This window comes from Schizosaccharomyces octosporus (assembly GCF_000150505.1).
Source record: "Schizosaccharomyces octosporus yFS286 unplaced genomic scaffold supercont6.1, whole genome shotgun sequence".
Taxonomy (NCBI): domain Eukaryota; kingdom Fungi; phylum Ascomycota; class Schizosaccharomycetes; order Schizosaccharomycetales; family Schizosaccharomycetaceae; genus Schizosaccharomyces; species Schizosaccharomyces octosporus.
In genome coordinates, this window is record NW_013185619.1 from 1,647,232 (window position 1) to 1,665,543 (window position 18,312).

The following is an 18,312-nucleotide window of genomic DNA, read 5'->3' on the forward strand; positions in this document are numbered from 1 at the left end:
TTTCATATATTTATATATTTATTTATTCTGAGTGTTCTATTTTTTTTTAAAAAAATAAAACGAACTTTGGTAAAAATATAAATACTCCTTTTATTAAATTCATTATAAATTCAATCCCAATATTTAATTACTCCATCCAAAATAGACGAGGTAGCAACCTTGCTAGTTTCCTGAGGGTGGAAAGTCATACTTTGTACAGGACCGTTGTGGGCTGGAAGTTTAGATAACAACTTACATGATTTCCAGTCTATACAACTTGTTAGCTCGAACGAAAATTTATAATATCATACCCCAAAAGCAAGCATTTCCAGAGGAATCACCACTGTACACAAAACGACCTGATAAAAAAAGAAGTTAATAAAAGCCGATTTTAAATTTGTACATACCGTCGGGAGAAAATCCGACCTCTAAACTGTAGCCAGAACAGTTGAATCCCCGAAAAGATTTTTTTTTGTTCTGTCGATACTTTTCGACAGCGGAATAAACATAAATGCAATTATCCAATGATTGACATGCCAATGCTTTACCATTGGGACGAAGAGCAACTCTGGGCATAGAATGCATTCCAATGTCTGCCACGTATTTGATTGGTATAGGAGTTCCATATTCCCAGAAGCGCATGGAGGAATCATCGGATGTTGTAACAAATCTTTTACCATTTTCTAAGTAAGTTATTGAATTTACGGCTCCAAGGTGATGAGTATACGACTGTACACTGTCTGGAGCTCGAGTATCAAATTGTAGTATTTTCTTGTCAGACATACCGGCCAAGAATTCGAATGGTCTTTCTGGGTCCACTTGAAAGCGAACACAATGAGCTTGTTTTCCGGTAGCAAAACGCTGCTGGCATTTGCCGGTTTCGGTATCCCATAGCTTTATTGTCTTATCAAAGGAAGCACTTAAGAAGGAACTACCACTTTGGTTAAACGAAAGATCTCGAATGGGTTTTCGGTGGCCATGGAATGTTCTTAAAAGTGACCGATCATGATAGACATCCCATATCTGGTCATAGTAAAGTTAGTAAAGACTATAGAAACATTGCTTCTTACCTTTATTTCCGAGTCTAGGGAACCTGAAAGTAATAAATGGCCACTTGTTGGAAAAAATCTTAAGCAAGAAACTCCCTTTGTATGTCCCTTCCAGGTATGTATATGTTTTTTAGGGAGGTAGCAAACCTGTTCTCCAGGCGTTCCAATGAGACTCAAGCCAACATCTGTTGGAACATGAAGATAAGTTCTGTTTTGGTAATCATAAAGGGAGTCTTTGTGGAAAGTAGAGTATTCCTTTGCTTCTGATTTTTCTTCATAAGTCGGCGTAGTCGACAGAGTAGCATCCCGTTTCTCTTCTTCTTGATTTTCATTCGTATATTCTACGACTTCTTCTATTTCTTCAACTTCTTCCGAAGATGGTGATAACTCACCTTTGTCATCATAATTGGCCCAGGGACCACTGTATGCATTCTCACCTTCCAAAACAGAAGGGTCACCAGCAGCCTTTCTTAATTTTTTTATCTCATCTCTTCGCTCTTTAAACGCGCTTGGGTCGACCGAGTCACCTTCAGACTCCCCATTTTGAGTTTTCCTTTTGCCGTAAGAGTTAAATTCCTGGTTGAAAACAGCGTTTGAGACATTCTCACGCTCAACGTAGCCTGTAATTGTATTTTTCTGAGAGTCTTGATTTTTCGTCAAGTATGGATTGGCTGGGCCATATAGCGGCTTGTGCATCTTCTCAATTGGAACATTATGAGACAATTCTTTAAAATTGCTTTTTGAACGACTTATAAGGTCTCTATTGTTTGACTACAGTAGTTAGCGTTTGTCATATATCTTGAATTCCTTACAGTTTCAATGACTGCTGGTGTTGCATTGATTGCTAAAGAAGAAACGGATCCTGATGTATTTAGGCTAGCATCTTGATCTTCTGAATCACTTGAATATTCTGGCATTAGCATCGAAATTGCTTTCAAACTAACGAAATTCCTCTATTTTGACTTTGTGCTTTTCTTCGAAAGTCGTGTAAATACTATTGAAGGCCTTGAGCTGTTACTTTTTGAATACTGAGTCCTTTGGAATGTGATATCAACGTTAGTGTATTTTACCGATACTTTTCGTGGGGGTGTCTACTCTTTGCTACAACCATGGGTGGTTCTACAAGCAGTGGTTTGGTTAATCTATATAGTCCTATGAATGTAAACAAAAGTCATTTGATTACCTTGTAGGTTGATTGAAAGCTGTCTTTCAGAATAGTTTCTAGTTTTTTTTTATTCTATTTGATAAAAAAAAAAAAAACCAAGTAAAGGCTTGTCCTCATGATCTATTTTTTTTTTTTTTTTTTTTTTTTTTTTAATTTGCAGCGAAACAGAAATATTTGTCTTTGGTTATTACTACTGCTAATCTTCCTCTGATGGCAGAGAACCTGTGTACTGCATGTTTGGAACAAACCAATTCAATCCATAGCTTTATTGTAAGATGATTTGATGTTAGTGCAAAAGAAAAGAAAAAGCATCAGAGCTTATTTGCTTAGCCACCTTTGTAACAGAGTTTGGACAATTTAATAAGTTTAAACAGTCCAACTTATTGTAATTCTTTCGTAAATATATCCCCCAGTTATTAGAACTGTTTACAAATATAAAGTAAATAAAGCGCCGAAAGCGAAAACTATTACGTCACGAATTAAAGTTATGTTAAAGGAGTAATTTGTACCCAAATATGTGAGTATTATGCGGGGAAACAGCCAATGAGATTGACATAGCAAACAATCATCCCTTGATTCATTTGTTTACATGCGACACCTGGGGCGAAGTAAATAAATGATTGTATTTGAGCAATCATTAATTGACAGCTCAAGCTATGGTCATCGCTCTTTTTCCTTCTCAGAAAGGAATATATAGCAGTAGAATTTCTCCTAAATCTATCATTTTCCCATAACAGTTTATATTCATCAATTGACTTTTCATTCGAAATCAGCCTCATGTTTTTCAATATGCCTCAAGAAATTAGCTTTAAAACTATTAACACCCTTTTTGAAAGTACATTCTCTCCTTTTTTGCGAAAGTCTCATCTTCATCTTATCAGTCAAAAAACGAATTCATGCGATGCTTCTTTGTATGCCATTAAAAATCCATCTTCACAATCTTTTTATACAGCTCATGGCCTATTTAAATTTAAGGAAACGTTCGAAAACTTTTCAAAATCGTCATCGCATGTTACACAACAGTTAACTGTTTTGCGGATTTTGCTATGGAAGGCCCAAGTATCCGCAGGGAATTCTTCCTGTCTCTTTCGCAACAACCTTCTGAAGGATCTAAACATTTCCCATATTTTAAGTGAAGTCAATACAAAAAACCAAAACCAAAATGTTTTTCTGGATTTACCTCTATCAACGCCTGTCCTGACAAAACGTGAAGTCATTTTAAACACTATCCATCCTGAAGACTCGACTCACTCTATACTTGGCTCTGTCAATAACAGTAACTGCCATTCTCTTACTGAGGTTCCAAAAGAATCGAAGAAGTTCAAACCTGCTCTATCACTGCCAGAAATTCGGCACGAATTAACACCGCTGGAAAATTCCTTTGATCCTTATTCATCTTATAATAATCAACATGCTATATTCATTGGAGAAATTTTGCCAATATCATTTGATGAAATACCTCGGAATACGAAATCTGCCTCACTTATCAGACAACCCCATCGTGTTTTGAATTACGAAGCTAGCGTTTCGAAAAGAATTATAGAAGAAAAGAAGATTTCGTCAACTTACTTAAAAAAGAAAAACTATGCGGGGTTTTCAAGCTCCTTCTTCCCATTCTCAAAGAATATGCACTACATAAATCTTTTGCTCACATTTTTGTTTTACATCCAACTCGTCCTATACTCATTAAACAGTTCCGTGGGATTACCCTTTACTAATTTCTTCGAAAAAAATTCCCACTCCTTTTATTTCTTATGTGAAGAATACTTTAGCCAGATGGCCCTATATTTTCAGCATTGCTTGCATTCTTTCACTCTAGACAGTCAACTAAAGGATTGTAGTTTCCTACAAATATCGCAGCTCAATTTAATCAAAGTGTCTTGATTTTTCAATCAAAATGGATAAGATTCTCCTCTTGAGCAAAACTGAAGACAAAGAAAAATACTGTTTAAGATCTTTCCCTTCTCTTCTTTACTCTTGATATACTCATTTCCCTTTCCTGGCCCAACCAAATATACGTACCAAAAAAAAAAAAGAAAAAAAAGACAACATTGATAAATATACATTAGTTTTTTTCTTTATTTCCTCGTTTTTCTTCATCTTTAGACTTTAAATGATTAAAAAAACATATTTTGAATAACGTAAACACAAATGGTTTTCCTCTAAAATTTGAGTTGAAACGGTATCTCCTTTAGGAAACAAGAAGTAAGCAAAAATATAAAATATCTCCATATATCCTTTTGAAATAATTTGAAAGTTGTTGTTCAGTTTTCACGCACACATTCCTGATCACTGAAACTTCGCAATCTTCCAGGTAGTTAGCAACAGAAGATTTTATAAATCATATATTTTGATTTAAATAAAATAATATATCTATGCTACGTCCATACCTAGGAGAAAACACCAATTCCCGTCGGATACTGCAGATGAGTATTTGAGTCGTTGGTACCGTGGTTGGAGACAACATGAGAATTTGGGGTGCTGTAGACTTTTCTTTTTCCTTTTTTCTTTCATAGACAAAGCCGTTTAATGAATACTATGTAAGAAAATCATAGCCCAAGCTAGAGGATAATCAAAAGACCGGACCCAGCATACCAATGATTTCCTTTCCATCTAAATCAACTTCTGCTGAGCAGCTGAGCTAAAACCGTCAGATGGACAGGCTTCAGAAGAAACACTTTGAGAATATTTAGAAAAAGTTGCTTCAAAAGAATGAGTGTTTGTGAATGCTTAAAAATAACTGCGAGAATCCAACGTCAAGGTTTTATTGTTGGATAGGTTCTTTGTTTACTTTTTGTAATACGAACTTCGTTTGGATTATACTATCACGAAAAAGTATGGTATATAACGAAAGTCGAATAATCGTAACAAGGATATGACCAGTCAGTGACATAATGTCGCTGCTTTATGAACTTGAGACATGCGAAAAGCCATTACCATGAGTTTTACAACTACGCTTCATCTTTTAAGAGGAGCTTTTTGTTGTAAAAGTGCTTTTATTTAACGGTGTTAAAAGAAAGGAGAAATTCCTTTTGTTGACAGATCCGTGAACGGTAGAACCAGTTCCTACGGACTTATTTGGTAAATCTAGCTAGTATCGTTTTGGATGTATATATCTGCATTATTTCGTGTTTCTAGCTGCCATTGTAAAAATGAAGAATAATTACGCTCCAGTTTCAGATTCTGATGACTCTTTCAAAGTGCTAAATGATGAAAAGTCAGATGCTAGATCTTTAGATGGTACTGGTACGCCTCCTCCGTACTCAGGTAAGATTTGTTGAAATAGAAAGGAACAAACGAATGTCGATTGCTTTAATATCTATAAATGTCTGCAATTCCTTGTAAACTAACCCGACGAACGCTCTATCCTTTCTCAAACAACAAGAGCATTCATCACTAATACATTTATTAGCTCCGAATAAATTTATTGATTTAGAAATGGCTGATGGATCCACTCAGCATTCTGCCCAAGAGTCCACTAACAACGCTGGATCGGATTCGACATATTCAAAGTGGATTCGAATAGCTATCTTCTTTTTTTTGCATCTTTTGTGTATATTATATTTTATGTTATTTTTCTCGTGGTGTTTTTTATGTCAAGGTTCCTCTGAGGGCGAAAACCCTTTGGGGACTTTCTGCTGCTTGTGGAGCATCCGTTGTAGTATTTCTCTATTGTAAGCTAGCGCTATCTTTTATTTTTATTAACTATTAGTCGCGCATATGCTCTACCCGGGGTGGTACAAGCAAGTTGGTAGAGTGCTGTCCAACATGTGTGCCGCAGTATTATGTACGGCTTCTCTGAATGCCCCTTGCTATTCCGTGTATTATTTTGTAAAGAAGGTAATAGGATTTGAAAAGATGGACAAAGGGTTTTTCTATTTTGTTTGCATTGTTAACGTTGCCGTGTTTGTTTTATTTTGGAGTATGTCTTACAACCTGCGAAATATTCTAACTGTTCTAGGTACGACGGATACGAGACAACTTCGAATATTCATTGCTGATTTAGGAAACGGCATGGGAAGCATGGTGAATGGCATGGGAAACATAGGAAACGGCATAAGAGACGCTTCGAATTATATTCGTATGTACTGTTTATTATAATTTTTTTTCTTTTTTTAGCATCTGACTAACCTAATTAGGACCGACAGATTTAGCAAATGAAGCACCTCGTAACGAGGAAATCGAGCTTCAACCTCTTGCTGAGCAAAGCGCTGAAGTTTGAGTTCTAACGAACCTTCTCTATCCCATCCTCCTATAAATCGCATTTTCCTTAGAAGCATCCATAATGATTGCAATCCCTCAAGTTTCTGCAGTCGCGTCCACAAAAGTAAGCATAAGCTTAATATGACGGGTTTGATTGCTTTTCACGTTCACTCTTTTATGAATCTCTAAATTCATCTCGCAATAGTGTTATTTATGAATCGTTCGTTTTCTTTGTGACGAACGTCCTTGTTCATGCAACCTTTTTAATGATTTCATTCACAGCATAGAAAGCACATATCTTCTAACTGAATGATCGGACGTTTGTAGATTAATGAATTAAATTGGCGTCTACTTAGAGAGTCAAGTAAATGAATTGAAGCACGAATTATCAGACTACAACTTCCATGCAGCCATGTAAACAGACGCAGATGGAACTGAACAAATTGCATCTTGAAGTAGGATGTCCAGCAGAAATACCTTTATTTACACATTGTAAGTGTCTACGGCCACACCTAGGCGAAAACACCAGTTCCCGTCCGATCACTGCAGTTAAGCGTCTGAGGGTCTCGTTAGTACTATGGTTGGAGACAACATGGGAATCCGGGATGCTGTAGGCTTTTTCTTTACCCTTGATTTTTTTCCTTTTTGTTTTTGCTGCTCTGTTTTTTTATTTGTAATCGTTCCTATAAGCAACGGTAGAAAACTGATTGGTTGGAAAACGATTGTTATTATAGTAATTGAATTAATGCACTAAACAAAAAAGTGAAAATAGATTTAAAGAAAGTAAACGGTGTAACAAACATAAAAAATTGCATAAATAAAAAAAAAGAAAAAAAATTTAAAGAACCAGGATAAAGGGGAAAATAAACGTTGCAAAAACAAAAAGGGAAATAAAAAATCATAAAACGTAACATGCATAACATAAATAAGGGCGATACCAGAAGAAAGAGAATGAAAGAATGAAAAATTACTCGGTTTCCTTTCTAAGTACACAGGTAGCCGTGAAAATTGCTAATATTATCAGAGCATCCGATAGGCTTGGTTAAATGAAAGAGAGGCTGCATATGGGTACTCTGTTTAATTTGCCTGAATCGCTGTTGTTTACAAATACTGAGATCAGACCTTAGTTCCTTGAGCCATTCAGTCATCTTAAGTCGATGTGAACTTTTCTGGAATAAAAGGGAATCATTGGGGTGATAAATAAATACACAATCATCGTAATTATCTTGAACTGCTCCTGGAACGATCGAGTTAATATAATAATGAATGGGGAAAGCCTTGGCATTGCTTCCCAAAGATAGGATAAAAAAGAGCCAGCCGAGATCTTCTTTTGAAATAATTGCATCAGGGAATAACTCCTTGCATATTTGCTCACTCTTAATAATATTTTCATCTGACTCGTTACCCAGTTGCATATAGCATAGAAATCGCTTATTACAGATGGCTGCCCAATTGAAGTGGTTTTGAAAACAGTAAACATCACCAGGTCTTACCAGATACATGCGTATGTTTCCAATCTTATTCTGAGCACATTGATACTGAAACATAGAGTAAGTACCATTCTTCACCTCTCGGGATATGTAAACAAGCATAGCTCGCCAAATGGAATCTTGGACTTCTTTCGGGTAATACTCATATAGAAATACATGACGAACTAAGATGGGCATCGTAAAGTTACCCGTTGCAAAATGCATACAAAGACTCAATCCATCCGATCTGTACTTCTTAAAAAACACATCCATACGCCTAGAGACAGTAACTTTGTCATCACGTAATTCGTAAACACTTTCGGCTAGTGGAATCTCTTGAAATACAGCTTCTTTTGAGCATTTTAAATATAGTCGGTCTTCTTGTCTCATAATTGTGCATGCTACTCCGGTCACAAATGGCATTTCGGTCAGTGAATTATTCTCTTTTCCAGGCACTTGACCTTTCTTCATTGGGGAAAGAAAATCATTTTCTGGAAATACTTCTTGTTCAAACTTCGACAGAGTCAATTGTTCTGGTACCTGAATATCTACGCCTTGTACAAGTTTACCAGGATTCGACTGGTTCAATTTTAAACCGCTTTCGTTCGAAGTAGAAACTAATTGTTGAATAGCTTTTGTTGTTTTCTTAAAGAAGGAATTCTTTTGTTTCTCATCCAAGTACTCCAACATAGGATCTGAAAATAACTGGGTTTTCCTGCTCGACATATTCAATTGTATCAAGAAAGCGTTTTCAGTCTCTTACTACAAGAAGGGAGTTTTCTTCCGTTTATATACAATATTTTGCACATATTCAAACCGTACATCACCACGATTATGATTCGACAAACTTACAACTTCTAAACAAGCCTTCAAGTAAGCCACGATTTTCCAAAGTTTAATCAACCACAGATGAACTTACAACAACCGCCTTCATGATGTATTCACTCATATCCTCTCATCATCTGAATTCTTCGACAATGGTATAAGCCACTTTTGTATTTTTGTCATCGTCGCTCAGTGTTTATTGCGTTGTAACCAAATGGTATTAAAGGTATATACAACTTTTGCTAAGGTTTTATTATATTTTTTTTTCAAAGAATAAGAATGAAATTCTTCATATAATTAGTTACAGAATAAAAAAGCCAACGCTGATGAGTTTCCTCTCTTGAAGAGTATGTTCTTCAGGTTGTATGAGGTCAGTGGTTTTTTTCGGAACAAAATAGAGTTAATTTTGGCGAATATCTCAAGAACAACCCAAAGCCAAAAGAAACTTCATTTCGGTGGCTTTTGCTTACAGCAGTTGGTGAACATTTGAGAGGATAGAGTCGTGGAGATTGAAATAGATTTGGATTTATATCATAGATTCACAAAGACTCTCTACCTATATCGCGCATAGAAAGTACGCGTTGATCATGTGGATTTTGTCTAGTAGCGAAGGGAAACTGAAAGGTATTGCTTATCCGTAGATTGGAATTTGTTTGAGTCTTCTTTTTAACATCCGCAAGAAACTCCGAAAACCCTCGTTCCTGGTGTCTACACTCTGGGGCGAAGTGTGAGAGGTAATCATTCGTATGGAAGAGAGTTTATTCATTAACAAAAGGGTATTAGATGATTCCTCAAACATTCAGATAATCTCAAAATCTGTTAGCAAAAAGCACGCTCAAATCACAGTATCTCCCCCAAAAGCAACTTCTCACGTATGGTTTTTGAAATGAACCATTTCCTTTTTGAGGCTTTTTCTAATATTTAGGAAAACGAAATTTCCTGTAGGATCGATATTCAAGATTTAGATACCAAATTTGGGACAACTGTGAATAACGAACATATCCATTCCAAACAGACTTATGAGAAAAACGTCTCGCTCGAACTTTTGTTAGGAAAATGTCCGCTTAAATTTTAGTAAGTGATTGGTAATTTCTCTTTCTATGTTTGTTTCCACTAACTCAACACTAGTCTTCAATGGATCACCCTTTCTATTGCTTTTGATGATCCAGAGACTACGGCCCGTTGGTCGACGCCTTTATTACTTACTGGTATAGACAATTTTTTAATGACATATAAATTGAATAAAGCTAATAAATAGGAATCCCCAACTCAGTGCATCTGAACCATTCTACTACGCATTTTGTTCCCGGGCATGGCTCTTTTCCTTCCGTAAAAACAGCTTTAGCTTTTTTGAAGGATGTTAAAATTGTTCACGAAGCATTTGTACAGGCGTTGATTCAAGAAAAAGATAACTATACTCACAATATACACCTCATTCCCAAAGACAGCTCATACCTTTATACAGACCAAAATCATCGCGATATGTTTCCAAAATCCGCAGCAACCGTAAGGAATTCGCTAAAAGGACTTCAATGCTGTTATGTTGACTTAAACGAAGAACTTTACGAATTTTTATCCCTTCTTGGTTTGAATGTACATAGGCATCATACAGACGATGTACAGTTTTTGACAACTTATTACGCTGAACGAGATCTTGACTTCATTATTCATGCAAAACAAAGTACTATTTCTAGTATTCTTTCAAAAAAGGGCATGTTTTGCCTTACTTTTATTCAGCTGTGGGATATTCTAAAGGAAAACAATTCAAAAGAGTTGCTGCAAGCAAAACGAGCGAGCCTTGAAAAACCGAAATCCAGTGCTAACTCAAATCCATCTTCAAACAAAACATCAGAAAATGTACTGAATGACTTGTTTAGCGACTTTAAACCTGTTCCTCGGTCTCCAAGGAGCAAACGAACTCTTAAACCGGAAGAAATGTCGAATTCAAAACAAAAGCCGCCAAATAGTCCTCTCAAAAAGGAAGTGAGAGACACTAGAGAAATTACGAAGAAATCCAATCTTTCGTCTGGTACTTCTTCTCCGTATATTCTGTCAAAAGCCAAAAGTCCGTTTCATGAAAATACACCTGAACCGCGAAATTCAACAAAAAAAGTAGATAAACAGAATAAAAAGGTTAACTCAAATTCGGGTTCTTCTCATTTTGCCCCTCTGGCATTATCTACTGCCGGCGAAGAAAGTTCACATAATGTGATAGTTAAAGAAGAAAGGGATACAAGTCCTTTGGGATTAGAGGGAGAACAGAAGGAGGACCGAGAACCATCTTCTGAAGAAAACTTGCCAAGAAATCTTGGCTCGGTGGAATTTATTTCTATTCGAATTTCCAAAAACAATCAAACGAATGAACCCGAAAACCCAAAATACAAAGGAAGACCAAACTTTAAAAAGTTTCGAAAGGTAAGTTTCAAATGCAAAACATTTACTAATCAGAAATAGCAAGGAAGCAAAGTGCATGTAGCACCGCCTGTGTTTATAACCCTATCGGAGTCTCGAAATGATCAAGAGGACGAAGTCATAGACATTGATACAGACCCTGCTCCTCAATTGATGAAGAAAACCGATACAAACACGCAGCTTGCGCCTTTACCAAAGCCAATTTCTCAGCGACCCACTATGGATATAGACATGGATATGGAGGAGCGTGTTGAGGATGATACTTTTAATGATGATAATGAAGAAGATGACGAGTTTGGAGACCTGAAATTTCGGTTTTAAGGTACAACAAATTGTTAAAGATGGATTGTTGACGCAAAGTAAACTTGATTTTATTAATTGGTAATGATCGCTAATTGTTTTTCCCTAAATAAATCATACATACATTGAGGTTGATGCTTCTTTCTTTTCTTTTCTTTTTTTTGTAGGTACATATAGAAATATCAGAAAAAGCCAAAGGATCCCACTATTCAATTTTCATATTTATTATTTTATCTCAACCTAAAAAAAATTAGATGAATAGAGCTGCCTTATTTCCTTGAAATATGTTCATAAACTTGTCCATAAGTATATATAGCCTTTACCACTATCATGACGGCTGAAAGGATCAGTGAACAGCTTCAAGAAAATGGAGATTATGAAAGGTATGAAAAGTTTTTTTCTACTTACTATGAAGCCTAAAAACTAACTCTGGTAGGCTGGCTAATGACCTAGAATTCAAATTGGAGTCTTGTGGGTGGGCGTCGCAGTTGAGAGATTACACTAGAGGTATTGCACGAGAAAATACTGGGATTGACTTTAAGAAATTATATGAAATTACTCTGCATACAGCAACTGAAAGTATACCCGATACAGTAAAGATGGAAATGATGAAGGACATCAAGTCCAGTGTTTTAAAATTAGCATCTCCAAATGAAGCTACAGATGATCAGAAAGCATAATTCATTTGTTCTGTACATGGAAAAGAATTTTATATTCTGTGTCCTGCCGTTTGAAGACGGTATAGGGCATAGGAAAAATCTGGTTTCAATAGAATACGAACTAAGACGAATGTCATGAAGGCATATGGAACCCCAAAGTATTAAAGAACATATCATGGTTACTGATTATCAACCTACGTTCCCTGACTTGAGACTCTGGTTTATTGCGATACTGTTAGGTTGCACTTGAATCTAACTTTAAGAAAGTTTCAAGTCCACCATATCTGGATGCATGAATACTCGCAATTTTAGGCTTTTATTATAAGTTGCATATTCAAACTTGTCAAGCTGGTTTGGAAAAAGACTATGCCACATTCTTCAACGTTGGTCTTTAACAGATGGAATCGAATTTCAAAAAAAAATAAAGATTAGCTTTTATTGGACATGAAATTGGCACTTTAAAGTTCATCTGCCTACACACAATAACAAGATTCAAAACCATTTTCTCTATTCTTTCTTCATTTTCCTTATATAAATGAATAGGTCGCCTACGACTGGTTACAATTCTATGTACTGAGTTTCCTGCAAATCGAGGACTGTTAATGATTCCGCATTGACAATATGAAAAACAACCTGGAAATGGGTTTGGTGCATAGAAACGAGTAGATCTTAATGTACCAAAACTAAATTCTATATTCTTCCATACTCCATATTCTATACTCCAAAGCCCTTTCTTTTTCTTTTTGTCAAACACTACCAAAAATTTGAGGGTGCAGGGATTTTTGACAGTAATTAATTCAGCACCCTCATAAATATTTTTTTACTCATACCGGTGGATGTCATTCTTTCATGTCCTGGTTAACAGCTTGTAGTGAACGAAGGATATTGTCTTAGTATTTATAGAATTCGTTTTAAAAATCATAATTTTTCATAATATTTTTTTAAGAGTTCATTTTTTTTTCAAGGTGGAATGCTTTTTCATATGCAGTCAAACATATGATATATTAACGAAATTTTAACCGAAACACAATTGAACCAAAACAAACCAGGGCAACAAACAAGTAGTCAAGAAAAGGGATGGTGGACAGTCAAAATCCTACAATGCTGGAAAGATTTTCTCCTCATGCTTTGGATATAGAGGAAGCGAATCGACTTGCAGAGGAATACAGGAATAGCGGACCCTACAATCATGCTGTGATTCAACCGGTAATCAATGATACTCTATTACGAAATGTTCGTAAAGAACTTATGAACAATATTCATTTTACGGAAAAGGTTACGGATATCTATCGTGTATGGCAAACCGGAGATCTTGCCAACTTGGACGGCCTTGACGAAAATGAGAAAGGCATGCTCAAATATTTGCATCAATTACGTGATGCTCTTTATTCAGAAGAGTTCCGCGCGCATATCCAGAGAATTACTGGATGTGGTCCTTTATCTGCTACCAAAAAGGATTTGTCCGTTAATGTTTATGCTAAAGGTGGTCATCTCATGAACCATGACGATGTTATTGGAAGTCGCTGTGTCTCCTACATCCTTTATTTAGTAGAACCAGATGAAGGTTGGAAGTCAGAGTATGGTGGTGCTCTTCGCTTGTATCCCACTTTACAGCCATCTTTCCCTGCTGCTGATTACTGTAAACGCATACCTCCTCAATGGAATCAGCTTTCTTTCTTCCGCGTTAAGCCAGGTCATTCTTTCCATGATGTTGAGGAAGTCTTCGTTGATAAACCACGAATGGCCATTTCTGGTTGGTTTCATTATCCCCAACCTGGTGAGTTTGGCTATAATCCTCAAAACGTCGATAATAACATATCTACCTTACAGTCTTTGAATATGAAGATGGATCTTGAATTACCTAAAATTTCAAAATTTCCGGTGGTGAAACCTGAATTGTTGTCTCAGGAAGACACTAAAATCCTTTCACAGTATATTAACCCATTGTATACTACTACTGAAGGCATTGGTATGCTTTCTAAACGATTTTTCAAGGACTCTGCTATCGTACTTGTCGAATTTTTGAATCCCGAGTACTCAAAAGAGCTGATGAAGCGTATCATCAATGCCGAGAAACAACCTACTCCTACTCATTCTTCTGAGGTTTCTTATCCTTGGAAGACTGCTATTCCTCCTCATAAACACCGTTATCTTTACTTAGATCATGAAGAACAAGGCCCCGATGTTTTGCTTCCTATGGATTTGCAACGTCTTCCTGCCTTCCAACGCTGGATTCAATTGGTAAGTGGCCTTCCTTTAGAATCTTTCTACCAAATTGGTCGTCGCTTCCGTCCTGGTTCCGATTTTACCTTAGCTTCCACCAATGAAACTGCTACCCTCGAAGCTACTTTATGCTTGTCTCCTGGTACAGAGATTGCTAATACAGAGAATGGTGCTTACAATGTTTATATGATCGGTGACGAAGATCCAAATGCTGACGCTGCTGTTTACAGAGGTGATCAGCAGGATGATGGTATTTTACTTTCGCTACCAGCTGCGTGGAATGTTTTCTCTTTGGTATATAGAGATGAAGGGGTTCTTGAGTTTGTGAAATATGTTACCCAAGCTGCCGGCTCTAGCCGTTGGGATATATTCTCCCAATGGAACCCTATTCCTGAGTAAAAATGAAAAAAAGACATAGAAATTAATTTATAAAAATTTTTTTGGGGTTTCTTTGTTTTGTTTTTTTTATGCATAGAGACAAGCTTTAGAAATAATAGATAATTTTGTTCAAAAATCATAATCTAGTATCTTAGAGTTTTGAACAATCAATTTTGGTTTACTATTTGAATACATATCTTGTGTAGTGTTAAGAACTTCAATTCAAAAACTCCTTTATCCATTTATCATTCTCTATATTCTTCAATTGTCATAACCTAATGAAATTATTATACATACTATATTATTAAAGTTTTTCTATTGCCTCTTTTAACAGTTCAGGTATATTTTTTCTGGCATTTTTTACATCCTTAGTTATGGTAGGCCAAATATACCCATGACGAGGATCAGCAGTTTCACAATTATGAACAACCTCTTGTTGTTGTTCTTGTGTTCCTACTTCGAGACTAAACTTATAAAACCAAACCCAGACATCGCCATTATCCTGATCCGCCCTAATAGCTTTCAAAAACCACTCGCGCGATTTATCTGGTTTTGATTCGGAATGTAGCATCCTCGCAATTGTGCATAAAAGGTAAGAATTACCTTCACACTTCCGTAAAGCATCAGTGGCTCTTGTTTTTCTTTGAGCTCTAGGTTCCAACCAAATCGCTTCCGACCATAACAATCCAGATGACGGACACTCCTGTAAAGCCTTGGCCAATGCTGCTTTCACTTGGGAAGTATTTCCTATACGATTTTCCATTTTTAGCACTTCAAGCCATAAAAGTTCATTCTTAGGATTACGAACTTTGGCTCGATCAAGAACAACTCTTGCCCGTACGATATTTTCTTTTTCTTCTAACCTAGCAAGAAGAATCCATAAAGCAACGGAATGAGGACAATGTTTTGTACCTGTAATAAATGCATCCCGTGCTTTCACAGTATCGCCAGAATCTTCCAAGATCTGCCCTTTCATCATCCAAAACTTATCATAAGTAGGGAATATCTTCAAAGCATCTTCCAACAATGCCAATGCTTCATCCAATTTTCCTAAGACTCTTTCCAATGAAATAGATTTTGTCCAAATTCTTTCTGAACCTGATTCTATACGAGCACGTGCCAGTAGTTTTTCAGCCCTTTCATCTTCGTTATTTACAAATTCGAGTTTAACGGCAGCGAGCCAAATTTCTTCGCTGTTGGAATTAAAGTCAAAAGCTCTTCCCAAAATATTTCTAGCTCCATTGACATCACCAATGTTTTTTCTTTCTTTGGCATAGACAAGCCAAATAAGTTCGGTCTTGGGACATGCCTCGATAGCCTTTTCTAATATTGAGCTTACCGTATCAGTAGAGCCATAAACCTTTTCAGTTTCAACAGCACGAAGCCAGATGTTTTCATTTGAAGGATATACACGGAGTGTGTAAGCAAAGACTGCTCTCGCACAATCAAGACATTTTGAGATTAGGAATGACTGGGCATCATCCATCCAAGTGTCCAATTGATCCTCTTCATCTAATCCTATAGATAAACAAGTATTAATGATGGACTGAGCCGTAAGAACTGCTCCTTCTTTTTCACATTTTTCAGCTTCATGTAGCCACTGATCTCGTTGCAACATGCCTCCTGTTTCCTGCAGTTCGGCAATACCGCGAGCCATTATTTTTTCAACTCTTGAAACATTTCCTTGTTGTTCTTCCAAACGCGCAGCTGCTATCCATACTTCATGTGAAGTACGAATTGTTTGCCTTGCTTTGTTCAAAACCTTTTGTGCATTCTTGTATGTTTCCAATCTGGCAAGTGCGAGCCAAAGATCAATAGACATTGGAATCAATTCAACAGCACGAGCGAGTAAAATTCTTGCATCTGTTACTTCTTCTTCCAGATTCACTGCTTCTTTCCATAGACCGACAGAAGTGGGATTATGTTCAAGTGCTTTTTTTATAATTCTCTTTTTGGCAGAACTTTGTGTTTCCAAACGTTCTGCCTCTAACCATAACGTTACAGAATGAGGAAGATTCCGGACTGCATCAGCTATAATTACTTTTGCTTCATCAACAGGATGCAAACGTATAGCTTCCATCCAAACATCTTCTGAACGCGGACAATTATCACAACCTTTCAATATAAGGATGCGAGCCTGGCTATTCTTATTAGCAACTTCTTCCAAACGGGCTGCAGCTACCCAACCAGAAGCGTGTTTGGGATTCGTTTCAATTACACTCTGAAGCAGTTTGCGAGCCTTCTTCACGTCACCCAGATCTGTGTTGTTTCTTGGTATCATACTATTTAAGCTCGTTAAATATCCCTTTGGATCAACGGTAGAAGGAGATGTTAAATTTGTGGAAGCTTGTGCAAGTTTAATACCTAGTACTTTATCGCGAGCAGCACCAATTTCAACAAAGTTAGTTTTAGAATCATTTTCTGTTGTGCTTTCTATACCGGAAGCACCGTCCACAGCTACTGAAGACTCTAATTGACCTTCGTTACGTGCACCGGCTAGAACGAAATCACTTGTAGCATAGAACCTTTCGCGTCGTGGTTGTTTAGGCCTTTTCTTACGAGTTAAATCACCAGGTTCTGGTATGTTCAACCAATCTTCATCCGTCAAAGTGGATAATCCACGCTTTAAATCTGCGAATTGGGAAGATATTTTTGGATTCTCTTTTTCAATTCGTTCGCGTTGTAATTGCTCTTGACGCTCTCGCTGAGTTTTCCTTCTTTTGCTTAAATTATCTTCCACAGTTTGATAAATACGGTCGGCTTCTTCGTCTTCAGCGCCATATGGAGCTGTTGCAAAAAGTGCTACTTCATTTTCCGGGTCTTGATATCTGGGATCAATATCGTCTTCTTCATCCTCTTCACCAGCTTTCCGTTTTTCAATAGCCGTTTTTACCGCATCCTGTGAAGGCAATTCCTGAGCAGGACCCAAATCTGAGCGTGTTGTGAAGCCTGTGGCACCGCGTCCCAGTCCTGCTATGTAATTAGGAGGCGGAGCCATGTTTAAAAAATCTGGGTAGAATGTCGCCATTTTTCTGGTAATGCAAAGAAATTGACAATTCCACTTATAGTCTAGTAATTCATAGAAGTGTTAATATGGTGAGCGCGTTCGATGCAGTTGTCTTTCACTTGAATTCGTGTATATATCATAGTGCAAAAATTCTGAAACTTAAAAAAGATTATACGAAATATATTATTTGTTTTTTTAAATTAAAAATATCCCATAACCCATGTATCATTAATCTGATATATGCAGTTACCTATATATTGAATTTCGTGGTAAACTGATTCGTCTCTGAACCACTACCGCGAGGAAAAAATTAGTGTACGAAATAAAAGCTTCTATTACGTATCTAAACCATTCGTTCTGTTTTATAGAACTTGTAAACGTTAAGAGAACAAAGGAAACTGAACCATGTATGGGAAAAGTGAAACCAGGAGGAAAAGAACATGATGAAGTATATTATGAATAGCTTATAACCGGGTGATAACTGGGCGGATGCAGCTGTACTTTTGTACAAATAAGGAACTGTGTTTGCCTTTTAATGTCTCGGAAGAAGATAAACTGACGGATGATGATTGGTACTCTATTTTTTATTCATTTGAGTACCTGTTTGTTTCGTCAGTAACATTCATTTTAGAAGCAATAGAAT

General features: G+C 36.7%; 8 protein-coding genes and 1 non-coding gene across 9 annotated transcripts; 6 read left to right on the forward strand and 3 right to left on the reverse strand.

Annotated features, from left to right (window-relative positions):
* Nucleotides 1-3: 3 nt before the first annotated feature.
* Nucleotides 4-2,015, reverse strand: SOCG_03293 (splicing factor Prp17). The gene is made up of 5 exons (XM_013161781.1): nucleotides 1,841-2,015; nucleotides 1,050-1,799; nucleotides 387-1,002; nucleotides 291-338; nucleotides 4-247 (listed from the first exon to the last, which is right to left on the reverse strand). The coding sequence occupies exons 1-5, from the start codon at nucleotides 1,949-1,951 to the stop codon at nucleotides 111-113; spliced, it is 1,662 nt and encodes a 553-aa protein (XP_013017235.1). The 5' UTR covers nucleotides 1,952-2,015; the 3' UTR covers nucleotides 4-110.
* Nucleotides 2,016-2,859: 844 nt separating this feature from the next.
* On the forward strand, nucleotides 2,860-4,362 carry SOCG_03294 (uncharacterized protein). Its single transcript, XM_013161782.1, has one exon. The coding sequence runs from the start codon at nucleotides 2,971-2,973 to the stop codon at nucleotides 4,075-4,077; it is 1,107 nt and encodes a 368-aa protein (XP_013017236.1). The 5' UTR covers nucleotides 2,860-2,970; the 3' UTR covers nucleotides 4,078-4,362.
* A 983-nt stretch (nucleotides 4,363-5,345) lies between these two features.
* On the forward strand, nucleotides 5,346-6,810 carry SOCG_03295 (uncharacterized protein; the record flags this gene model as incomplete). Its single annotated transcript, XM_013161783.1, has 5 exons — nucleotides 5,346-5,460; nucleotides 5,606-5,867; nucleotides 5,906-6,115; nucleotides 6,155-6,274; nucleotides 6,333-6,810. The coding sequence occupies 3 exons, from the start codon at nucleotides 5,346-5,348 to the stop codon at nucleotides 5,946-5,948; spliced, it is 420 nt and encodes a 139-aa protein (XP_013017237.1). The 3' UTR covers nucleotides 5,949-6,115; nucleotides 6,155-6,274; nucleotides 6,333-6,810.
* Nucleotides 6,811-6,898: 88 nt separating this feature from the next.
* Nucleotides 6,899-7,013, forward strand: SOCG_16162. The gene has a single exon (XR_001202979.1). It is a non-coding gene; the product is annotated as a 5S ribosomal RNA (ribosomal RNA).
* A 123-nt stretch (nucleotides 7,014-7,136) lies between these two features.
* Nucleotides 7,137-9,050, reverse strand: SOCG_03296 (uncharacterized protein). The gene has a single exon (XM_013161784.1). It carries the CDS (start codon nucleotides 8,589-8,591, stop codon nucleotides 7,380-7,382), a length of 1,212 nt encoding a protein of 403 aa, XP_013017238.1. The 5' UTR covers nucleotides 8,592-9,050; the 3' UTR covers nucleotides 7,137-7,379.
* A 386-nt stretch (nucleotides 9,051-9,436) lies between these two features.
* On the forward strand, nucleotides 9,437-11,423 carry SOCG_03297 (Mre11 complex subunit Nbs1; the record flags this gene model as incomplete). Its single annotated transcript, XM_013161785.1, has 5 exons — nucleotides 9,437-9,562; nucleotides 9,616-9,764; nucleotides 9,819-9,898; nucleotides 9,949-11,105; nucleotides 11,145-11,423. The coding sequence occupies 5 exons, from the start codon at nucleotides 9,437-9,439 to the stop codon at nucleotides 11,421-11,423; spliced, it is 1,791 nt and encodes a 596-aa protein (XP_013017239.1).
* A 309-nt stretch (nucleotides 11,424-11,732) lies between these two features.
* On the forward strand, nucleotides 11,733-12,082 carry SOCG_03298 (SAGA complex subunit Sus1; the record flags this gene model as incomplete). Its single annotated transcript, XM_013161786.1, has 2 exons — nucleotides 11,733-11,785; nucleotides 11,839-12,082. The coding sequence occupies 2 exons, from the start codon at nucleotides 11,733-11,735 to the stop codon at nucleotides 12,080-12,082; spliced, it is 297 nt and encodes a 98-aa protein (XP_013017240.1).
* Nucleotides 12,083-13,048: 966 nt separating this feature from the next.
* Nucleotides 13,049-14,895, forward strand: SOCG_03299 (2-oxoglutarate and Fe(II) dioxygenase domain-containing protein 1). The gene has a single exon (XM_013161787.1). The coding sequence runs from the start codon at nucleotides 13,139-13,141 to the stop codon at nucleotides 14,681-14,683; it is 1,545 nt and encodes a 514-aa protein (XP_013017241.1). The 5' UTR covers nucleotides 13,049-13,138; the 3' UTR covers nucleotides 14,684-14,895.
* On the reverse strand, nucleotides 14,868-17,775 carry SOCG_03300 (U4/U6 X U5 tri-snRNP complex subunit Prp1). Its single transcript, XM_013161788.1, has one exon. The coding sequence runs from the start codon at nucleotides 17,688-17,690 to the stop codon at nucleotides 14,967-14,969; it is 2,724 nt and encodes a 907-aa protein (XP_013017242.1). The 5' UTR covers nucleotides 17,691-17,775; the 3' UTR covers nucleotides 14,868-14,966.
* Nucleotides 17,776-18,312: the final 537 nt, after the last annotated feature.